The sequence below is a fragment of the Gekko japonicus genome, unplaced genomic scaffold (assembly GCF_001447785.1).
Source record: "Gekko japonicus isolate JY-2015 unplaced genomic scaffold, Gekko_japonicus_V1.1 scaffold27, whole genome shotgun sequence".
In the NCBI taxonomy this organism is placed as follows: Eukaryota; Metazoa; Chordata; class Lepidosauria; order Squamata; family Gekkonidae; genus Gekko; species Gekko japonicus.
Genome location: NW_015172002.1, coordinates 921,746 through 942,823, shown reverse-complemented (window position 1 = coordinate 942,823; position 21,078 = coordinate 921,746). Strand labels below are relative to the sequence as shown.

Genomic DNA, 21,078 nt, shown 5'->3' with positions numbered 1-21,078 from the left:
GCCACAAACTGCCCAAAGTGTGAGGCCTGGCAGTCTGCATATGCTAAAGAAAACTATAACGGTTTCATAGGCAGAACGTTAATATTGTCTGAGTAGCAAACAGAGTGCCATTCAAATGGCCAACAGCCCTATAAATTACAGAACTCTGAGCGCCCCACACTTTTTTAAATCCTGTTACACTGATCCTCAATGCAACCTGACAGGCAGGAAGCTGCCTGATCAGTCAGAATTCAAGAGGTGCTGTTAGGTTTGCTAACTCTAGGTTTGGAAATTCCTGAAGATTTGGGGATAGAGACTGGGGGAAGAATGGGAGATGGGGAGAGGAAGGACCACAGCAGGGTATATACCATGGAGTTTACTCTCTCAAGCAGCTATTTTTTACAGAGGAACTGATCTCTGTAATCTGGAGATTAGTAGTAATTCTGGGAGATCTCCAGGCCCCACCTGGAGGTTAGCAACCCAATGTGGTGGTAGGATTACCAACCTCCAGGTGGGGCCTGGAGTCCTCCCTGAATTACAGCTGATCTCTAGACTACTGAGATCAGTTCCTCTGTAGAACTGAGGGTGGACTGTATGATATCAGCTGTCTGTTGAGCTCCCTCAGCTCCTAAACCCTACCACTCCCTGGCTCCACGCCCAAATCTCCAGAAATTTTCCAGCCCAGAACTGGCAACTCTAGATACTGGTATTATTCTGGAAAGCCCTCATGAGTATCCTGCCCCCTACCCCAGAACCTCTGGATAACAGTCTAGGGCAGGATACATGTATGACGCATCCTTGCCTTTTATCAGCTTGCAGTCTCTTCCATCTGTGCATTCATTTATGGATCATAGAAGAATAGACAGGTAACCATTTGCTTCACCCTGCAGTATACAACAAGAGAGGGGCAAAGCAGAATGAACTTTCATTTAACTCAGTGATATAACTAACCTTGCCTCTAAATTCTTATAACTTTCTTTCACCTTCTTCATCCTGCACTCTTCAATGCTCTTTGCCAGCCCTGCAGATATCCCAGATAGATGAGTGCCCCTCTGAAGAAATGCCTTTTTTCCTTGGAGGTTGAAATTAGCAAAACCTTCACTTTGTGTTTTAAAATGTTTTTTTCTCTCTCTCTAGGCAGAGAACAGACATGAAAGGGGAAGTCAGTTCAATTGCTTTCCAGACATACCTCAGCCCACATTCATACAAATGCCAATAGATCTAGCTGGAGAGATAATGGATGGGTCAATCTCTCCCCCCTTCTCTAAGCAGGGAACAGAGATTTGGAGGATTTTAGACTAGAAAGGCTCCAGAAATAATCTCCAGGAAGAAGCTCCAGGAAACGCTTCTCATACCTGGCCTGACCTGGTCAGTGTGTGTGTGGGGGTGATAAAACTCAGGGGAGCAAGGAGGAAGCTCTCTTTCATGTTGGTTCCATCAGAGCAGGGAGAGCCCTAAACTGAAGTAAGGAGGAGGCAGCTATTGCAGTGGCTCAGCTGAAGGAAGCTTCAATGTAATGAAAACTCTGTAGAGATCTGAAACTTCCTAAAGCTAAGGAGTCTGTCCTATTTTAACATCTGATAGGAAATGTATAGAGAAAAGGACAGATGATTTGTGTTTTACCCATTTCTTTTGAATCCCTTGCTCAGTCTGGTGCTGTGCTAAAAGTATGCTTGTGAACATTTTCTTTTTAATAACTACTTTACTTATTTATTTATTTGGTTCAATTTCTATCTTGCCCTTCCCACAAACAGACTCAGGGAGGGTTACAAACATTAATAAAAGACAATAAAATCAAAGATTAAAATAATAAACTTAACCCTTAAAACAATGACGATCAAACTACATCACAAGTATTAACAATGGTGCCCTGGTGTTAAACAATTAGAAGCAAAAAGGGCTAAATCCCATAAGGGATTCCAGATTGTAATTACCCTACCTTGGCTAAGCCAAGACAGTTATTCTGTGTCCTTGAAAATTGAAGATCATGATAGTTGGTAATAGACGTTAACATAATGGTAGCAGGATGGTGTCAGGAGGAGCCAGATGATATTTGACATCCACTGACTCACCCAAAAACCTGGTAGAAGAGCTCCGTTTTACAGACGCTACGGAGTTGTAAAAGGTCCCACAGGGCCTTGATCTCTAGCAGGAGTTCATTCCACCAGGTTGGGGCCAGGGCTGAAAAGGCCAGATAGATGTCTTTTGGGCTGAGGATCACCAGTAATGCTGATCTAATGAGCACAAGGCTTAATGGGGCACATCTGGAGAGAGGCGGTCTCATAAATATGTATAACTTTTATTGCTGGTAGTGGTTCTCTGTATCACATAGACCTCCACCATCTTGGATGCGCTATTTTAAACAGAGCACCAGGCGGAAGGTGGGAAGTTGGCAAGTGGCTATTTTTCCAGGGACACAAGGTAGTAAACTGTCCCCATGGTGATCAGGCGCTGGGCAGCAGGAGACACAGAGGCCTGGCCTCAGAACTTGGAAGGGAAGCTGGGAGTCCTAACCCTCCTAGTGGGCAATTCCTACAAAGGTCAGTTGGTGGTGGGCTACCCGCAGCAGTAGCTTCTGAGCACTGTGTGTGCTAGCAAACTTACAGAGTTACATGGAGCCACTTGTCAGTTTCAAAGTAATAATCCTTTATTCAAGGAACTACATTCTAGATAGTGCAGGTTGACAGATAGGATCAGAAACTAATCTAACTAGCTATATGGATGTGGATGGAGAATTCCTGTTCTGCATCCATGGTGGCAAAGATGGAGAGCGTGTGCTCCTTCTTTGTGTGTGTGTGTATGTGTGTGTGTGTGAGAGAGAGAGAGAGAGAGAAAGAAAGTGTGTCAAACCAGAAGGAAGTCTCAACCCTAAGATGGTGGAGGTCTATGCAGATTTTTTTCCCTGTGCATTGTTGTTGTTCAGTCGCACAGTCGAGTCCGACTCTTCGCGACCCCATGGACCAGCTCCCGCCAGGCCCTCCTGTCTTCCGCCGTCCTCTGAAGTTTGCTCAATTTCATGTTCGTTGCATCTATGACACTGTCTAACCATCTCCTCCTTTGCCGTCCCCTTCTTCTTTTACCTTCAATCTTTCCCAGCATCAGGGTCTTCTCCAGTAAGTGCTTTCTTCTCATTTGGTGGCCAAAGTGTTTGAGCTTCATTGCCTTACAGTTATTGCTCAGACCATCTCCTCCTTCTTCCATTCCTTTTTTGGAATTGCAAATACAACCTTCAATGCACATCCTGACTCTTTTTTTTAATTCAAAGCAATTTGGTAAGACTCCAAGTAGTCCTATAAAGTCACCCCACAAGGTAAAAAGGTAAAACAACAGCTGCGTGGATCTTATTAGATCTTCATAAATTTTACATGATGCATCCCCACAGAGATGCCATTTTTGCTCACATTCCAACTCATACGAATACCAAATTTGTCATAAAGTAAAACCTGCAGTGGCTTCCAGGCATGTTCACACACTGTTTTGCCATTTTCAAAGCCACACAGGCCTATAAGTGACTTGGCGTTTACACTGGTCTGCAGGGAGTCTGCAAACCCCACACTGAGCAGGGATGTCTATCAGAATTCTCTCCCACAAGGGAGCCTCAAGTGAGCTGCTCAGAGCTGACTACAGTCCTGCATACTTGGAGAATAATGCAATGGTACTTGGAAGCCCCACTTGCCTTCATGGGAATTTGGGTGTAAACGGTCACGTGTGTAAATGGTCTGAACAATTTGTTCCCAGCCCATACAGAGGTAATTTTTAAAGACTTTTTCTTGTTGTGCTTTCCCTTTCGGGTTTCTTGGTTTTCTTTTTTGTGTGCAGCATGTCTAAACAGCCTTCATCGTAACATACTTGCATCTAAAAATAGGGTTTTCTTTATGCTCAAACTCTTCAAGAGAAACAGGAACGGAAAATTTAGAGAGGAAATAAATAACTGTAACCTGTAGCCTACACGCCTCTAACAAATCCAAAGTAAATATTCACCAGGCTTACTAGAAGACGTACGGGTTGTTATGTAAGGGACATTCACATGCCTGTGGGTGTTTGGACAGCTTTATCGATAAACTGCCGAAGAACCCGTCCTTTTAGTTACAAGATTAAAAAATGGTCAGCATGGAACATCTGTCAGAAGCCACAACCAAGCTTTTGTCCTAAATCTTTTTTTCCCTAGGCGGCGAAGCGTGGGGGACGCCGGCTTAAAATGAATAGCTCCGCCGTTTGCAAACTGTAGCGACTGCTTCGTTATATGTGACAGGGCATGGCCCTTTCGGTTCCTTTCCTACCAGCTCGCGCCGAATTTAGAAGAGTCACGGCGCCTCCCCTTCACCACTAATAACGTAATATCAGCCTCAAATGATCAGTAAAAGCTTCTACCACGGAGGGGAGGGGGGGGCAAATGCCATAATTCCTCTGTTTTACGCACCCAGGCGCTTGATCCGTGACAAAAATAAATTGCAGAGCCTTTTTGTGGCGCAAAGAATTGCTTACAGTTCCAAAGCAGAAGTAAAAGAGATAAATAACAAGCTTGCGTCGCTCTCTTCCTGCCGAGCCCTATTGCAGAACGCAGACTTGGACTCCTCCTGGGCACGCAATCCTCTGGTCCTGTCACTTCGCAAAAAGCTAAACCACCAGATCACTCGCCTGCCAACAGAAGAATTTCAGACAAAGCTATACCGGGGTCTGGGTAAAAGTCGGATCTAAACGGATCCTCATGAATTTCATATGATTTTTACATTGAAACGAAATAAAACCACCATCATATTGTAGGTCATGTGTTAGTCTACAAGGGGCACCACAAAAATCAGGCATCCACAGATTCGTGGCACCACAACAGTGCAAAAACATGATTCCAAAGCACGGATCCTCATGAATTCATATGATTTTTATGCTGAAATGAAATAAAGACCATGTCTTAGACTATAGGCAGCACTCCAAAAATCATGCCCCCAGGAATTCGTGGCACCACAAAACTGCAAAAACATGGTTCCAAAGTATGGATCCTTGTGGATCCTCAGGGTTTTTCAATTGAGTAACCTGAAACACACCATCAAATCACATAGCATGTCCACGGCCACAGTTTGCACCAAAAAAATCACGGATCCACGGCTTCGTGGTGAATCCATTCTGCAAAAACATGATTCTAAAGCACAGATCCTTATGTATTGTTGCGATTTTTGTGTTTGGACATCCCAAATATACCATTAAATCCTATATCATGTCCATAGCCACTACTTGCTCCACAGAATTCATGGATCCACGGCTTAGTGGCAACATGCCGCACAAACATCATTCTGAAGCACGGATCCCCATGGATCCTCAAGGCTTTTGCGTTGGGTCACCATGAACACACCAACAAATCCCATCTCATGTCCATGGGCACAGGTTGCACCACAAAAGTCATGGATCCATGGCTTCGTGGGAACACCATAAAGCCACAACCATGGTTCTGTAGCGGTACCGGCAGCAGCAACACCGGGGGAGGGGAGGGGCGCGAAACGTTCCTGCACCTCTCTGAGCCTCTGAGTCCTAGGGGGTGGTGGCCTCTGAGTCCTAGGGGGTAAATTCCACCTCTTGTGTGTGATGACGCGTGTGACACGCCAGAGGTCATTCTGGCTCCCCCAGGTCTTGTTAGGGGCTTTTTAAAAAGTTATGGCCGCTGCCGGCTGCAGCAGTGGGAACAGCAGCGGGAACGGCGGGGGGGAGGGGCGCGAAATGTTCCCCTGCCTCTCTGAGCCCCGGGGTGGTGGCCTCAGAGTCCTAGGGGTAAATTCTACCTCTTGTGTGTGATGGCCGAGCGGCGTTGCCCAACACAAAAACCACAAGCATCCATGAAGATCCATGCTCCAGAACCATGTTTTGGCAGCATGGTGTTACCACGAAGCCGTGGACATGTGATTTCTGTGCTGCATTCTGTGGCCATGGACAGGGCATATTATTTATTTATTTATTCAACTTTTACCCCGCCCTCCCGCCAAGGCGGTTCAGGGCAGCTTACAATAGTTTAAAACCAACATAACAATTTATACAATATAAGTCTAAAACAATACAGTCAATAAAATATCCAGATCCACTTATTAAAATTAAGATTAAGACGTGGCGGCCTTCTGTTATAAAGTGCTAGAACCATCAGTGTGGTCTGAGCTATTGAAACGCTTGCCGGAACAGCTCGGTCTTTACCGCTCTACGGAATTGGTAAAAAATCTCGCAGAGCTCGGATTTCGTTTGGGAGCTGATTCCATAGTACTGGTGCAGCTAGGGAAAATGCCCTAGTTCTTGTCGATGTTAACTTAGCGTCCCTAGGGCCAGGGGGGACCAAACGATTTTGTGACTCAGATCTCAGTGCCCTTGGGGGAACGTACGGGGAAAGGTGGTCCCTCAGGTAGACAGGACCCAGACCATTTAGGGCTTTAAAGGTCATAACCAGCACCTTGAAGCGTATCCGGAACGCTATTGGCAGCCAGTGCAGTGACCTCAGGACAGGTTGGATGTGCTCCCTCACGGGGAGACCCATCAGCAATCTGGCCACAGTATTCTGCACCAGCTGCAGCTTCCAGAGTTGCCCCAGGAGCAGCCCCATGTAGAGAGCATTGCAGTAATCCAACCTCGAGGTGACCCTAGCATGGATCACTGATGCCAGATCATTGCGTCCAAGGAAGAGGACCAACTGCCTTATCAGCCGCAGATGGTAAAAGGCTGCCTTGGCAGTGGCTGCTACCTGGGCCTCCATTGTCAAGGAAGCTTCCAGGAGCACTCCCAAACTCCTGACCCTTGGAGCTGGCACCAATGGCACCCCACCGAAGGCTGGAAGTGGGACCCCTACCCCCGTACCACCTCCGTCTTTGTCGGATTCAGTTTCAGTCAACTCAGCCTAAGCCAGCCCGCTACATCCCTCAACGCTCGGTCCAGATCTTCCGGGGTAGAGCCAGACTGACCACCCAACAACAGATAGAGCTGGATGTCATCCGCATATCAATCAATCAATCAATCAATCAATAAACCTTTAATGGCATATACAACCTTAAAAATCAAAGACAGAAAATGACACAATCAACTAAAAGCCTAGGTTAATTATAAAATCATGAAACGGACTTTCCCAAATTTTTCACTCTCATCACGTCAACTAAAAAATTGGCCACTGCCACAGTAATCTCTGCTGTTACATCGTTCAATAGAAATTGGCATTTTATTTCATTGGAAAGGTGATGTTTACCATGCAACCAAGTGTTTAACCATTTTTCCCTAGCAGATGCATGCCACGAACAGTCTAACAATATGTGATCAATTGAATCAAGAGAGTTAGAACCGCAGTCACATCTCCGTTCATGCTTAGGAATAATTTGAAACCTACCATACAGTAGTTTTGATGGAAAGGCATTTACTCGAGCAAGAGAAAACGCTCTTCGGTGTCTAGGGCTATCAAGATTATACAAATACAGGGGGATACATCCCACAACATTCTTAAGACTTAATGTAGCTGAAGAACAGACAGGGGGATGAAGGGGCTGCAGTTTTTGAAGTTCAATATCTACCAGCCTCTGTTTGATTGTTTGGAAGATATACACTTCAGAGGAGAAAGCTAGCTCCTCCAAGGAGAGGCCCAAAGATCTTATTTTGGTTCGAATATTATAGTCCCAAGAGGTACTATGAATTTCCTTTAAAAGAAAAGACAAAAGCGAACCATCTTCAATGTTAAAATATATTTTAAGCCAGTAATGGACTCATCTGCATATTGATGACACCCTAGCCCATGTCTCCGGGCAGTCTGGGCAAGGGGGTGCATATAGATGTTAAACAACGTTGGTGAGAGAACTGCCCATTAGGGCACCCCACAAACTAGTGGGTGTCTTTGGGACAGCCTCTTCCCGAGCACCACCCTTTGTCCCCGACCTTGGAGAAAGGAGACAAGCCATTGCAAGGCGAGCCCCCGAATCCCCACGTTGGCGAGGCGGTGGGCGAGCAACTGGTGATCAACCATATCGAATGCCGCCAACAGGTCCAACAGCAGGAGCACCGCCATCCCGCCCCGATCCAGGTGCCTTCGGAGATCATCCGTGAAGGCGACTAGTGCTGTCTCAGTTCTGTGGCCCGGGCGGAAGCCGGACTGAAACGGATCTAGCGTGGAAGTGTCATCCAGAAAGGCCTGCAACTGTATCGCCACCGCCCTCTCTATTAGTTTGCCCAAATAGGGCAAATTGGAAACAGGCCGATAGTGATGGTGACTCAATGCAAAAATCATAAGGATCCATGAAGATCCGTGCTTCAGAACCATGTTTTTGCAGCATGGTGTTGCCACAGAGCTGTGGCACCGTGATTTCTGTGGTGCAGGCTGTGGCCATGGACATGATATGGGATTTCATGGTATGTTTGTGTTGTCCCAACAGAAAAAAACCAGGCATCCTTGAGGATCCGTGCTTCAGAATCATGTTTTTGCAGAATGGTGTCACCACAAAGCCGTGGATCTGTGATTTTTGTGGTGCAAGCTGTGGACGTGGACGTGTCATGTGATTTGATGGTGTGGAGTGACCCAATTGAAAAACCATGAGGATCCATGAGGATCCGTGCTTTGGAACCATGTTTTTGCAGTTTTCTGGTGCCACGAATTCGTGGTGGCATGATTTTTGGAGTGCTGCCTATAGTCTAAGACATGGTCTGCAGTATGATGGTGGTTTTATTTTGTTTCAGCATAAAAATCATATGAATTCATGAGGATCCGTGCTTTGGAATTATGTGTTTGAGCAGTTGTGGTGCCACAAATCTGTGGATGCGTGATTTTTGTGGTGCCCCCTATAGATTAACACACGGCCTACAATATGATGGTAGTTTTATTTCGTTTCAATGTAAAAATCATATGAATTCATGAGGATCCATGTAGATCCGACTTTTACCTTTTCCCCTATACACGTACCCAGACCAACCCCCTCACAAACTTTCCCCCCTAACTTTGGCAAAGTTCCGATGGGGATGGGGGACAGTGGGAGATGGGGGCAGGCTTTATTCAGCCACCTCTCTGAGTATCCTCTAGGCCCCCAGTAGGGGTCAGTCACCAGAGGTCACCATGACTTCCAGTCACCAGAGATCACTTTGACTTCCAGGTGCGCGCACACACACACAAATACAAAGAAATAGTTGCAGAATAGTTGCAGAAGTCATTTTTCTTCACTGTCATCTCTTGCCATGGAGTTGGCTCAATAATCAGCTCTAGCCCTCGTTGAGTCATGCATGCTCTGTGGGTTCTCCACATTCTAGCCATTTCCCTGTTGATCTATTGCACAAAGCTCCCAAGAGCCAATTGGGCTCCAGCGGATGGGAGAGGGTGACTAGGAGCAACCGTGTCAACTCTCCAGGGCAGCTTCTTATTTCAGTTTGGATTTTGACAGGAGTGCCAGCTGCATCAGAGGGGAATTCCCGGAGGGCTGCCATGAAACCATAGGTATCAGCCTCCAAGGGTGGAGCAATTCAACTGGCTTCCTACTCTGCAGAAGGAGCTCCAATAAATCTAAACTTTGCCAGATGGTCTGTATATGATCCCTCTTTTACAAGCTACTGGCTTGAAATCAGTTGAAGTAGCCACCCTTTCACACAGCAGACTGAAGAGTTTGCTCCCTTATAATAAGGGAGATATTTTCCATGGAGAAAAATGCATGTAGATTATCATGTCTGATAAGCAATGTGTGTTTCTCCCACAACAAGTATATGGACTGGACTAGCAAAAAACAAATGTACGAAATGCCCCCATGTTTGGCCTACAACCCAGAAACAAACAGATTTGTGGTGAGTTATTCAGCCTTTTCTGAAAATGCCAAAGGGTGGTTAAATTTAGTGAGCAATGCCAGTAAATATGGGGAACATTTGAATTAAGCTTTCCACATGTTGGAAGAATGGCATCTTCTGAGCTCTTACAGGAACATATGAGAAAGAATGCAGCTTGCCTCCTAACAAGGTTAAATAAATAGTGCTTCCTTGGCTTGGCTTCTAGAAGTGAAATATTTGTGTAGCACTTTCTACGATGGAAACCAAAGGAGTGTGATATGGAAATAACATCAAGACAGAAATATTCTGATCCTTTTGGGAGGACTAGAATGTATTTGCTCCTCTTGCTCCTCAGAAGCCCTATTGGCAAAGATGCTTACTACACATCAGTGCTAATATGGAGTACCATCTATAGTGCCATGCTAAATACAGTTATGCTTTTCTAAATCCATCAAAGCCAACAGGCTTAGAAGGGTATAATTCTGTTTAGGCTGGCACTGTCCGGTACACAACTGATCTGCACTATCTCCTGCACTTAAAAGATTTGGAAACTGATTTGGACATATAGCGCTCCCATGCTCAACCTTATTTTAGCTGTTCAAAAGATGACAAATTTTAACTTACTATGGAAAAATAATCTGGACAAATGGAAATCTAATGCACTGTATCCAGAGCCTGAAGCCAGAACTCATGGTGCTCTGTTGCTTAGCTGGAACTATTTCCCTGCTTCTAATTTGTTTACCCACCACAATTGCACTGTTCCTGTATTTCAAAAAGGCACAATTACAAATAATTTAAAACAAAATTGAAGGAGGTAGACAGACCAACCTATCCCACTCACCCATCTCACATATAAAATGAAAATATACCTTAAAAGCTAAAACAAGGAAGGCTAATTACAAGGAAAGGGTTGATGACCTCACCGTTTGAGATGCCCTGCACTACTGCCAGGTTGATATGACCCCTGAACAGTGTTGCAGTATAAATGATCTCTTTTGAACCAGAGGAAAAAATATCTTGTTTAATATATTCCACTAAGATCCTAATCTCTTAAATGAAGACAAAACTTGTATCTACATGAAGAATCGAGCCCCAGCAAAGCCGGACTTATTCCAAGAGAGTGATTGTTTAACTTAAAGAGATAAACAGCAGAGTTTGTTACTTACCGTAAACCACACTGCTGGCATTATTTCTTGCAATGCTTCCTTACTGACAACCTCTCCATTCCTCTAATCCCCCCCATACCCATCTGCCTTTTCTTTTCATTGCAGCAGCTGTTGTTGCCATGCTGTCCTCTCTGTTGCTATGATTTAAAAGGCTTGTGTACTTGCCAGACCATAATTTTCTTTCAAATGAACAGTAATAATGTTCATTCCACATATACAGGTAGTACATTCTGTTTACTGAATCAACAAAAACATTTAACTGGAAACAAAATATACTGCTGTAGAAGTTACCATTTGCACAGTGGGCACAGTATTTTCCTAAGATACATTGCTTGCTGAGGTAACCTTTAAAGGGGCTATGCCGATTCACAAGAGAGCATGCTTGGCTCTTACAAAAACAAAGTTGGTCTAACAGAAACTGGCACACTTCTTTCTTATTTAGAGCTCACCCAATACTCTCCCTCTGTCTCACTGGTGCCGGAGCTCCCGTTTCTAAAATGAGAATAGTGGCCTATCCCAGGGACTGTAAATTAAACTGCTATAGAAAGTCATTAATGTAATAATTACATCATCCAAGAAAGACATAAGGTGAACATGAGCAGAGGTCATTGCCCTCCCTTGGAGATGGTCACTCTGTCAGAGGTATCCTATTCATTCCAGAGGGTAGCCACGTCTCACCAAAAACAGAAAGGAGTCTCATAGAACCTTAAAGACTAACAGATTTACAGGGTAATTCTGAACAGTTACAACATTCTAAATCCACTTAAGTGGTTTAGAACAGTATAACTTTGTTGAGGACTGCATAAGCCTTTGTAGACTAGTGTTCACTTCATCAGCTGGATATATTGTGTCCTCAGCTGGCAGATAATATTCATATATGTCAGCTTCTGAACTTTTAATTGAAAGAAAAAACCCTTCTGAAAGTATAGAAGAACTGCTGCACCTGCACTAAGGGCTGGCAACTGCGGGTTGGGAAATACCTAGAGATTTTGGGGGTGAAGACTGGGGAAGGCAGGGTTTGGGGAGGAGAAGCATTTTCTCCAGAGGAACTGATCTTTGTAACATGGAGGTCAGTTGTAATACCAGAGATCGCTGGCCACCACCTGGAGACTGGCAAACCTACTAGCTGCTCCTTTTCCTGCCACTCATAACAAATGGATTGTCTGAACCATGCGCACCAAGATTTACTAAAGTCTTACAGTATTCAAGTAAGTGCTTAACAGAATGGCAGCCTTTAACTGAAAACAAAATGACAGCATCTGGTGCATAGTGAATAATTCAGACAATCTATTTGCTACAAGCAAGAAGCTGTATACATGGGATGGGAGGTGTGGTGAGATAAAATATTTAGAAAACAAATAAAAATAAATGAACCAAAGAATTCTTGATATAAAGTAAAGGATAAGATTTAGAGTGGTTCAGCCCAATATTTCCCAGAAATTATATAGGACTTCTGTGGTTTTATTGGTATTACCTGGATTGAGCCTGAAAGATACAGTGTGTTAGAAATTAAACTATAATATTAACTAAGAGGTTTATAATTTGTCTTTATTAATTAATACATACCTGCCCTTACCTATGTTTGCATAGAGCATAGAGGAGACAATGTTAGAAGTTCAAACTGAGTTTATTCTGAGACACCTGGTATTAAGGGTCTTTAAACTAAGAAACTTTTTTGATGCCCAGGAATGAAACAAGTGGGCAGCATAACAAAGAGTGTCTCTGACTATGTACAGAAAGCATTTCACAAAAGCTAGTTTCAGCCTCCTATACAATTCAGATTTGAAGTATTTCGGGTCAAAACGCATTTGTTCCAAAAATACTCTGTAATATCATCTGAGACATGGTGAATCGGTGTGAGCTCAATCATCATTGTACTCGATTACAAGCAGGTCCATGGGAGTTATTCCTGAACCTCCGAATACCTCCGAATTAAGGCCTCCCTTGCATTGCCCTTTTAAACGTCTCCTCGGATGCCTGTGTTACCCTTTTAAGAGCCAGTCTAGGCACAGGCTTAGAGTTCTCTCGACCTCTTGGGCTAAGCTGTAAAACCCAGCGCGCAAGGGACGGGTGAAAGACAAGCCTGGGTGAGTACGGCTGAGGTTGCCGATAAACTTCTATCCAAGGAGGCAAATGAGGGTCCGGAGGAAAACGGGGTCTGCTGGAAGTGACTCTTCCCAGTCCCTCACCTTGCAGAATCGTTTAAGGAAGTTCTTCGGTTAAACGCTTAGACCTGAATCCCGCCTCCTTTGCGAATTTCCTGGTGAATTAGGAGGTGACAATTTTGTTTTGGCCCCAGCATGACCCCTCCCCCTTTAAGAGTTGTACGAAATTGTGGTGGAAATCAAGTGTGCAAATTGTGGTGACATAATTTTTAATCTCGATTTTAGTCCAGTAGCACTTTAGAGACCAACAAGATTTTCAGGATATAGACTTTGGAGAGTCAAATCTCCTTTTGTCAGATGGTTTGTTGGTCTCTAAAGTCCTGCTGGAGTCTAATCCGGTGGCTCTAAACCAAACTTTATTCTGAACTTTGGCCGCCTTCTGCTGTGGAAGTCTATTGTGGACTCTTATTCAAGACTAAGATCGAGCACTGGTGAAATATTAACTTGTATTGGACCACTTGCTTTAAAGTATTACAAGTTCGCAAAACTCTCCAAGTTCAATGGGATGACAGCAGAGAAAAAGAAAGGCACATCTTTGCTCCTAAAGGGATTTGTGTGACTTTGGCATGTGTACATAGTACAGAGAGACCTATTTAATTGTTTGACTGTAGTACCTCAGTGGCTAGGCTGAATCTGAAAAACAAGAGTATTCCCACCTTTTTTTTCCCTAAACAGCCGTTTTGTTCAGCCCTTTCCCTTATTTCTCCATCTTCTACTGGAGTTAAAAGGGACCTGGTGAATTACGTTGTTCACCTTTCACCCTGAAACTCATGTATATCTGTTTGAGTGTGATAACTAAACAGCTTCCCATGTCTAGTTCAACAAAATGTAAGCTCCTTAAACAACATATAGAGCATTACTATGGATAGTGTAGTTATTTACTAATGTTGTTCACAGACTGTCTTGGCACACTGCCATGCCACTTTTCATAACTTGCCTTCTGCAGCTGAATTTTACTAATTAAAACTCGAATGTACACTCTCTCTTTGTTGCTGATCTCAGTGTATTTCCGTCTTTTATTTCCTAGAACTTTTGTAAACTACTATCAGAAATGGCATGCATTTGAACGTGATGGGTAGCGTGTATGCGACATAGTTCTAGATTTAGCTTCCTCTCTCTATATAAATAGAATCTGCATAAGCCAAAGGTGAGTGCCTATTCCTTGCATAGCAGCATATTGCTTTCAAAGGTTGCATGATTTAAATGCCTCATGACACTTTGTGTTACTAATATATCAGGGCTGATTCTCCGGTCATCTCTGCTTCTCTTTCCAACTAGCTGATATGTCATAGATATTTGAAAGGATATTTATGCTGTGCAGCTATATACATATATTTTAAAAGTTTTCTCTTAAAAATAGAAGCATACCTTCAGGATAATTTTGTCTATCCAAGATATCTTCAAATAAAAATAAATAAACTGGTGATCTGTCATGCAAAGTCAGGAGAAATGCATCTTTAGTTAATGAAACTAATTTCATTGCATTTCAGGGACCTAGAATTCTTCTTTTGCTATAGGTGCTAATATCTTGTATATCCCACCTCTTATAGAGGTCAATTAGTTCAGCCATACATCTGCAACTTTCTGTTGCATCTACTTGTCCTGCACTAGATTCTGTATGAATCCCACCTTGTCTATTTTAACAACAGTTGGTACCGGCTATCACTAACTGAGTGAACTGAGTACTCTTTTTATTGTATCTTGTTTTAAATTAGCATCTCTTTGTAATCTCCTGCCTTTCTGTCTTGAATACAAAAGCATTGACTGAATGGATGCACACTTCAATGGGTCTGATGAAGGGATCTTCTCTGACTCAAGAAAGTTTATGCTGGAATAAACGTCCTGTAATAATTTAAAGACTAACAACATGTGTGGCAGAGCATGAACTTTTGTGAGTCACTTCTTCAGATAAATTATTTTCCATTTGTTTCAGTTCAGTATGCACAAGAACTTTAATTCTACTTACATCTCCTGTAGAGTAAAGTAAGATAGAATTGTGCCATTAAATGATACGGTGTATGTGAATAGAATTATTTCTGGTTGTAAATTTGTAGGGGTGGCTACAGTTTCAGAATCTGTTTACTCAGAAGCAAGTTCCAGATATATGTACAGGAATGACCAGGATTGCCAGCTTTGGGTTGGGAAATACCTGGAGATTTGGGAGGTAGAGCCTGGGGAGAGTGGGATATAGGGAGGGGAGGGACCTCAGCAGAGTATAATGCCAGAGAGTCCACCCTCCAAAGCAGCCATTTTCTCCAGAAGAACTGATCGCCGCCTGGAGATCAGTTGTAATTCCTGGAGAACTCCAGGCCCGCCCAACCTAGGAATTACCCATTGTTAAGTGTGTTTAGAATGGTGGTGAGTTATGTATTTCAAACATCTACAATTAGAATAGTCTCTTCCCTGACTTTGCTGCTAAAAAATAATTTTTTGAACAGCAGCTCTGAGCATAATGCTGCTTTTTAGCAATTGAAATCTAGCACCATTAGAAGGCACAGGTTGCAGATGCTTCTCTAAACCAAGACAGTTAAGCCTTGGACTCTTTCCCATTGCTAGAGCAGTTCTGAAGTATATTATGGCAAAGTGCTAATATTTATGCTAAAATTATTTTTAACATGATTTCTTGTTTGATTGGTTTTGTGTTCACATATTTTAGCATGTTTGACTATTTCCCACTTTCTTCTACATGGTGTGCCTTTTCCAATATGTTGTTCACCTTCTGTGTTTGCTAATTCATTTCCTGTTAACATCCTTTCAGATATTGGAAGCAGAACCTTGCCCTGTAACCTCACAGTGCTTTGCTGGATTTTCCTGCATTCACATTAACACACAAAGCTGCCTTATGCTGCATGAGACCATTGGTCCATCAAAGACAGTACTGATTACTCAGACTTGCAGTGGCTCTCCAAGGTCTCAGGTTCAGGTCTTTCGTGTCACATGCAACCTGATCCTCACTGGAGGAGCTGCTGGGGATTAAACCTAGAACCTTCTGCACACCAAACAAATGCTCTGTCCACTGAACCACAGCTCCTTCCCACTGCAGTAAACTTAGAAGGGTGCTCTGCTTAGGATCACACTTCCAGTTGTCTGTATTCTTATGTGTCTGTGACTACATTCTACAGGTGTGGTGTTAGTGTGCAGTCCTGATTTTTTTTAATGTTGTTCAATTCTTATTCCAGTTCCCTTAGAAATTAAGGCTTGCAACTCTTTCTGTGTTGAATGTCTTCTGTTGACTGTCTTCTGCTTTATAGGGAACCTAACTCCCGCAGCATCCCAGCTGGAGGGCTGATGATTATTCAGAGAGTGGTGTTGAATTCACGTCCCGGTATGTCTCTACTTGTCTGAGGACAGTAGGGAGTTTGGTGTGGTTGCACAAGATGGCAAACTGTCAGACTTCTGCAGAGAGCTTTTTACAGTAATGTTAGGAGGCTTGCGATGAAACCTTTTCACTTCCTACAAAGGTTTTCAGCAAGACATACACAGCAGGCATTCTTCTGAAAGAACTGTATTGGTGAGAATTATTGTTTTGCTTGCTTGTGTAAGAGTAGAAGAGCATAAACAGTCACTTTAATTAGTATCATCTGTGAAATCAAGTATAAGGAAGTTGTCCAAAGGAAGCAAATATGTTGCAAGTGGTATAAATTATACTTGCCTCAGTGATTCACATTAGTTAATCTAGGTACAGATTCTGTACCAGGAACTCATTCTTCATTTTGAACTACAGAGTCTGAGATAATTACACATTTCCTTTTGGCCAGGTGTTAATCTGTCTTTCCTATCAGGTTTCTAAAGCAGGTGGACATCTTCATTTTAAAGCTGATCCATATCTTTTTCAACTTTTTACCCAAACATTTTTGAGATTATTGAAAAATGAGTATGAAAATAATTCTCAAGCCCCGTTCTAAAACTGATTAGTTGCAAATGTCCAAAAGTTCCCCTCCTTTCACCCTGAAGCACAGTTAGAATCTCAGCCCATTTGAATGCATTTTGCACATTGCTCAATTGAGAAGTTATTTCAGAAATCTCTATTTAGAATATTTTCTGTATGACTTGTTTTTGAAATCTGAGGGTAGTCTAATCTACTTCAAAGTCAACTGCAAGCACTTTACTGAGAAGTACACTGCACTTAGTTCAGTGGCAAAGATCTGTATCTTTTCTGGCTCCAGAAAATAGACTAAACATTAAACGGAAGTGTTACTGCAAAACTGAGCAGTGTCATTCCAGTACTGAATTCCAAACAGAGAGTAGACTTGACTGGGGCATGAACCTGGAGCCCAGGTTCAAGGCAAAAATATGGCAGATGGCCTGTGTTGAGACATGTACTTCAGTAACAAAAACAAAGACTCCAAATGGCTTCTATTTAGATAAGGTATCCAATGCAGCAGGGATGGTAGGAGAAGCAGGAAGGTATGCAAACATTCAGCACTGATAAAAGGAAAGTCATAGAAATGAAAGTTAAAGAGGCAAGAGGGAGGGTATTGTTGAGAATGGGGTGAGGTAGGCCCTAGGATGTGTCATTTTTGCAGAAGAGATTGTGAAAAAAGAAGCTTTATATTTTTGTAGTAGTGTGGTCTCTAGTGGGTCATATGACCCTCCAGCAACAAAGCGGACAAATTCAAAGCAAATATCAAAATTGCAGTCTCTGATTTATGGAGTAAATAATGCTAGTTAAACCTGAAATCTGGTTGATTCTAGGCATCAATGGTGTACCAACTACAGAAAACTTCCGTATGGAGGAAGCCACTCTACTGGATAAAATGTCAGAGGGTCAAGTAAAAGTTCGCACACTTTATCTATCTGTGGATCCCTATATGGTAGGTGCTACTTACTTAAATCAAGTTCATTCTGCCTTGTAGCTATAAGATTATTTCAGAATGGGCTTTGTGACCCAGAGGAAGGGCTGGTGTGTTACAGTGCAATTCTATGTAGAGGTATTCTAGTTTAGGCTTGCTAAACTTCAGTGAACTTAGATTGGAGTAACTCTGCATATGATTGCACTGTTTTTGTTACAAAACAAAGTCTTATGACTGAAGATTTATTTATTTATTGTGCCATAAATTTTGAAGACAGGAGCTACTTCATCAGATGCACGCAGCATCGTTTCACATGACCTATATATACACCTAGACATAGAGAAACTACTGTGAACACTAGAGCAAAATGCTATAAAATGCAAGAAGTACAATCTGTGACATTTCTATACAAAGCTTTAATGTGTACAAGATAAATAAAGTGACTATTCACAACAGGTTTTTTTTCTTTGTCGCAAAAATTTTTACTAGCTATTTTTCTTTTACTAGCCTATTTGACTGATAAAACAAATCTTAGAAATTTTATTTGAGCACTTTGACTTCACGAAGTCTTCTCTTACAAGATGGACAGTGTGGTGTAGTGGTTAAGAGCAGCAGACTCTTATCTGAAAGATTGGGTTTGATTCCCCACTTCTCCACATGCAGTCATCTAGGTAACCTTGGGTCAGCCACAGTTCTCTTAGAACTCTCTCAGCCCCGCCTATCTCACAGGGTGTCTGTTATGGGGAAAGGAAGGGAAGGTGATTGGAAGCTGCTCTGAGACCCCTCCAGGTAGTGAAAAGCAGGGGTATAAAAACCTACTCTCCTCCTCCTCATCCAAAAAGACTAGCAAATTTTTGAAAGAAATACATGCTGAAATTCAGAAAATTTTGAATCTAAAATTTGCCATGGAACTTGAGACTATGTTATTAGGAATTTTACCAGACAATGTAAATAGATCAACACATGAACTGTTTGGATATATGCTAATTGTGGCACGAGTAGTATTCGCAACTAAGTGAAAAACTGAAGTTTGCCCTAATCTTGAGAACTGGAAAGATAAAATGGAAGAATATGCTATTATGGCAAAACTCACTTGTTATATAAATAAAAGACTGATTATTGAATCTGAGAACAACTGGAGAGCTTTTTACAGCTATTATAAATAAAGCTGTAAGAGGAGACATATAATCCAGGGATTTAAACTGATTAATAATTTTAAAATCAATATAATTATAGCAATTATTGCAGTTATTGTAATTAATTCCTTTCAGTTATATATCTAATTAGTTATTACATGAATTCATATATGGAAATAGTAGTATAGGCTGCTTACGTTATAACTATTTGTTACAATTTTTCCTGTTTTATAATTTCATATTAGTGATTTGCCCTTAACATGTGTTAAAATTTGATACTTCGGCTTCTTTTTTTCTATTTCCCCCCTTACCCCTTCTTTTATTTTGTATCCCTATCAAAAGGGGTGGAAGGGGTGTATATTGAGGGTGCATACATTGTTAATGCAGAAATACAAATATCCATGTAGTGCAGAGCAATGAATGAAAAATGTCATAAAAGGAGAAGGAGGGGGTTGGTGGTGGTTCAGATACTCAAAGTAATTCTGTTTTTATCTTTTAGCGTTGTCGTATGAATGAAAACTCTGGTTCTGATTATATTCTGCCCTGGAAGCTGTCTGAAGTTGCCAGTGGTGGAGGAATTGGCATCGTGGAAGAAACCAAAGATGCCTGTTTCTCCATAGGAGATTTTGTAACTTCCTTTAACTGGCCGTGGCAGACTAAGACCATTTTAGATGGAAAGCAAATTGAAAAGGTGTGTATAGGAATGATTCCTAATCTTTCCATTTCATTCTTATGGAAAATTGCTATATTGAGTAATTTTACTATAGCCTGTGATTACCCTTAAAAGGTCCTTTTTATCATTTAGTTAGGTAGAAATAAAATATCAAAGGGTACAATCATACAGGTCATTTGCTTCCCAGGGTAGCACGCAAAGCTTCCTCATGGAAATCTTCTCCTTCCGTACAAGCCGCTGCATCACAGTACTGAGGCCTGGTCCTTTTATAGTTTTCCTGCAAGTACTCACAAGCTCATTCTCCTGTGTTCCATTGGACATAGTTCTGTTTCATCTCCTCCCAGGAGCTTGTGACATGAGGGACATGAGGGACCATGCACATAATTAGAGGGGATCTGTAGAATGCCCTGTTTAACTCTGCAGACTATTCTGTGTGTAGGAATTGTGACGGAATGCATCCTAAAAAAATGGTTAATGTCATTAAATGAAAAGAACAAGTGAACACAGTGTGGTGGTAGTAGGCTATATCTGATTGCAGAGGGAGAGCTGCATGGAGGTCAAGGCATCCTGACTTGGTTGGCAGTGTTTGCTAAAAGCATGTTAGAATTTTAAGCAATTTGTCTCTGTTCAGATTGATCCACATCTTGTAGATGGGCATCTTTCCTACTTTTTGGGTGCAGCTGGCTTGACTGGACTGACCTCTTTGTTAGGAATAAGGGAGAAAGGACATGTGACTCGGGGTGCTAACCAAACCATGGTTGTCAGTGGAGCTGCTGGTGCCTGTGGCTCATTGGCTGGGCAGGTAAGCATGTTAACACCTTTTGATGTGGGCCGTTTCAGCGGTGGGTGTACTTCATGTCATTCTGTGGTGCTGGATGGAGTGGTACTTCAGTGGCTTTGTTGCTTCTAGAATAGCATAAGAATTCCATTTAAAAGGAGAACATCCAACATATCTATATCCAACATATCTGCTTCATCTATGGGTGGCCCTCTGAGGAAGCATATTATTATTTCCATCTTCCAGGTGCAAAACTGAAGTTGATTGATCTAGTTGTAGGGTTGCCATTATCTAGGTGGGGTCTGGAGTTCTTCCAGAATTACAGTTGATCTCCATACGACAGAGATTAGTTCCTCTGTATGAAATGGCATCTTTGGAGAGTAGACTCTATGTAATCATGTACCGTCTGAGCTTCTGCCCTTCCCCGATCTACGCCCTCCAAATGCTCCATCCCCCAAATCTCCAGGGATTTCCCAAGACGGAGACAGCAGCTCTACCTAGCTGACATGTTTTTTTTTGGGGGGGGGGTCCCTTTATGTTTGTCCGTGGAAGATGTGAAGTCCCAGCTGGGATATAATAATAATAATAATAATAATAATAATAATAATAATAATAAACATACAAACATATACAACTGCTAA

The 21,078-nt window shown here is 42.4% G+C and overlaps 1 protein-coding gene across 4 annotated transcripts in view; it reads left to right on the top strand.

Annotated features, from left to right (window-relative positions):
* Nucleotides 1–12,904: 12,904 nt before the first annotated feature.
* PTGR2 (prostaglandin reductase 2) overlaps nt 12,905–21,078 on the top strand; it is a 22,146-nt gene continuing 13,972 nt past the window's right edge. For 2 of the 4 annotated variants that reach the window (XM_015420083.1, XM_015420086.1), the window contains exons 1-6: nt 12,905–12,979; nt 14,085–14,204; nt 16,309–16,382; nt 17,753–17,871; nt 19,486–19,677; nt 20,291–20,461. In XM_015420083.1, coding sequence (XP_015275569.1) covers nt 16,346–16,382; nt 17,753–17,871; nt 19,486–19,677; nt 20,291–20,461 — 519 coding nt within the window. In that variant the 5' untranslated portion in view covers nt 12,905–12,979; nt 14,085–14,204; nt 16,309–16,345. The other 2 variants (XM_015420084.1, XM_015420085.1) reach the window with 2 other exon arrangements.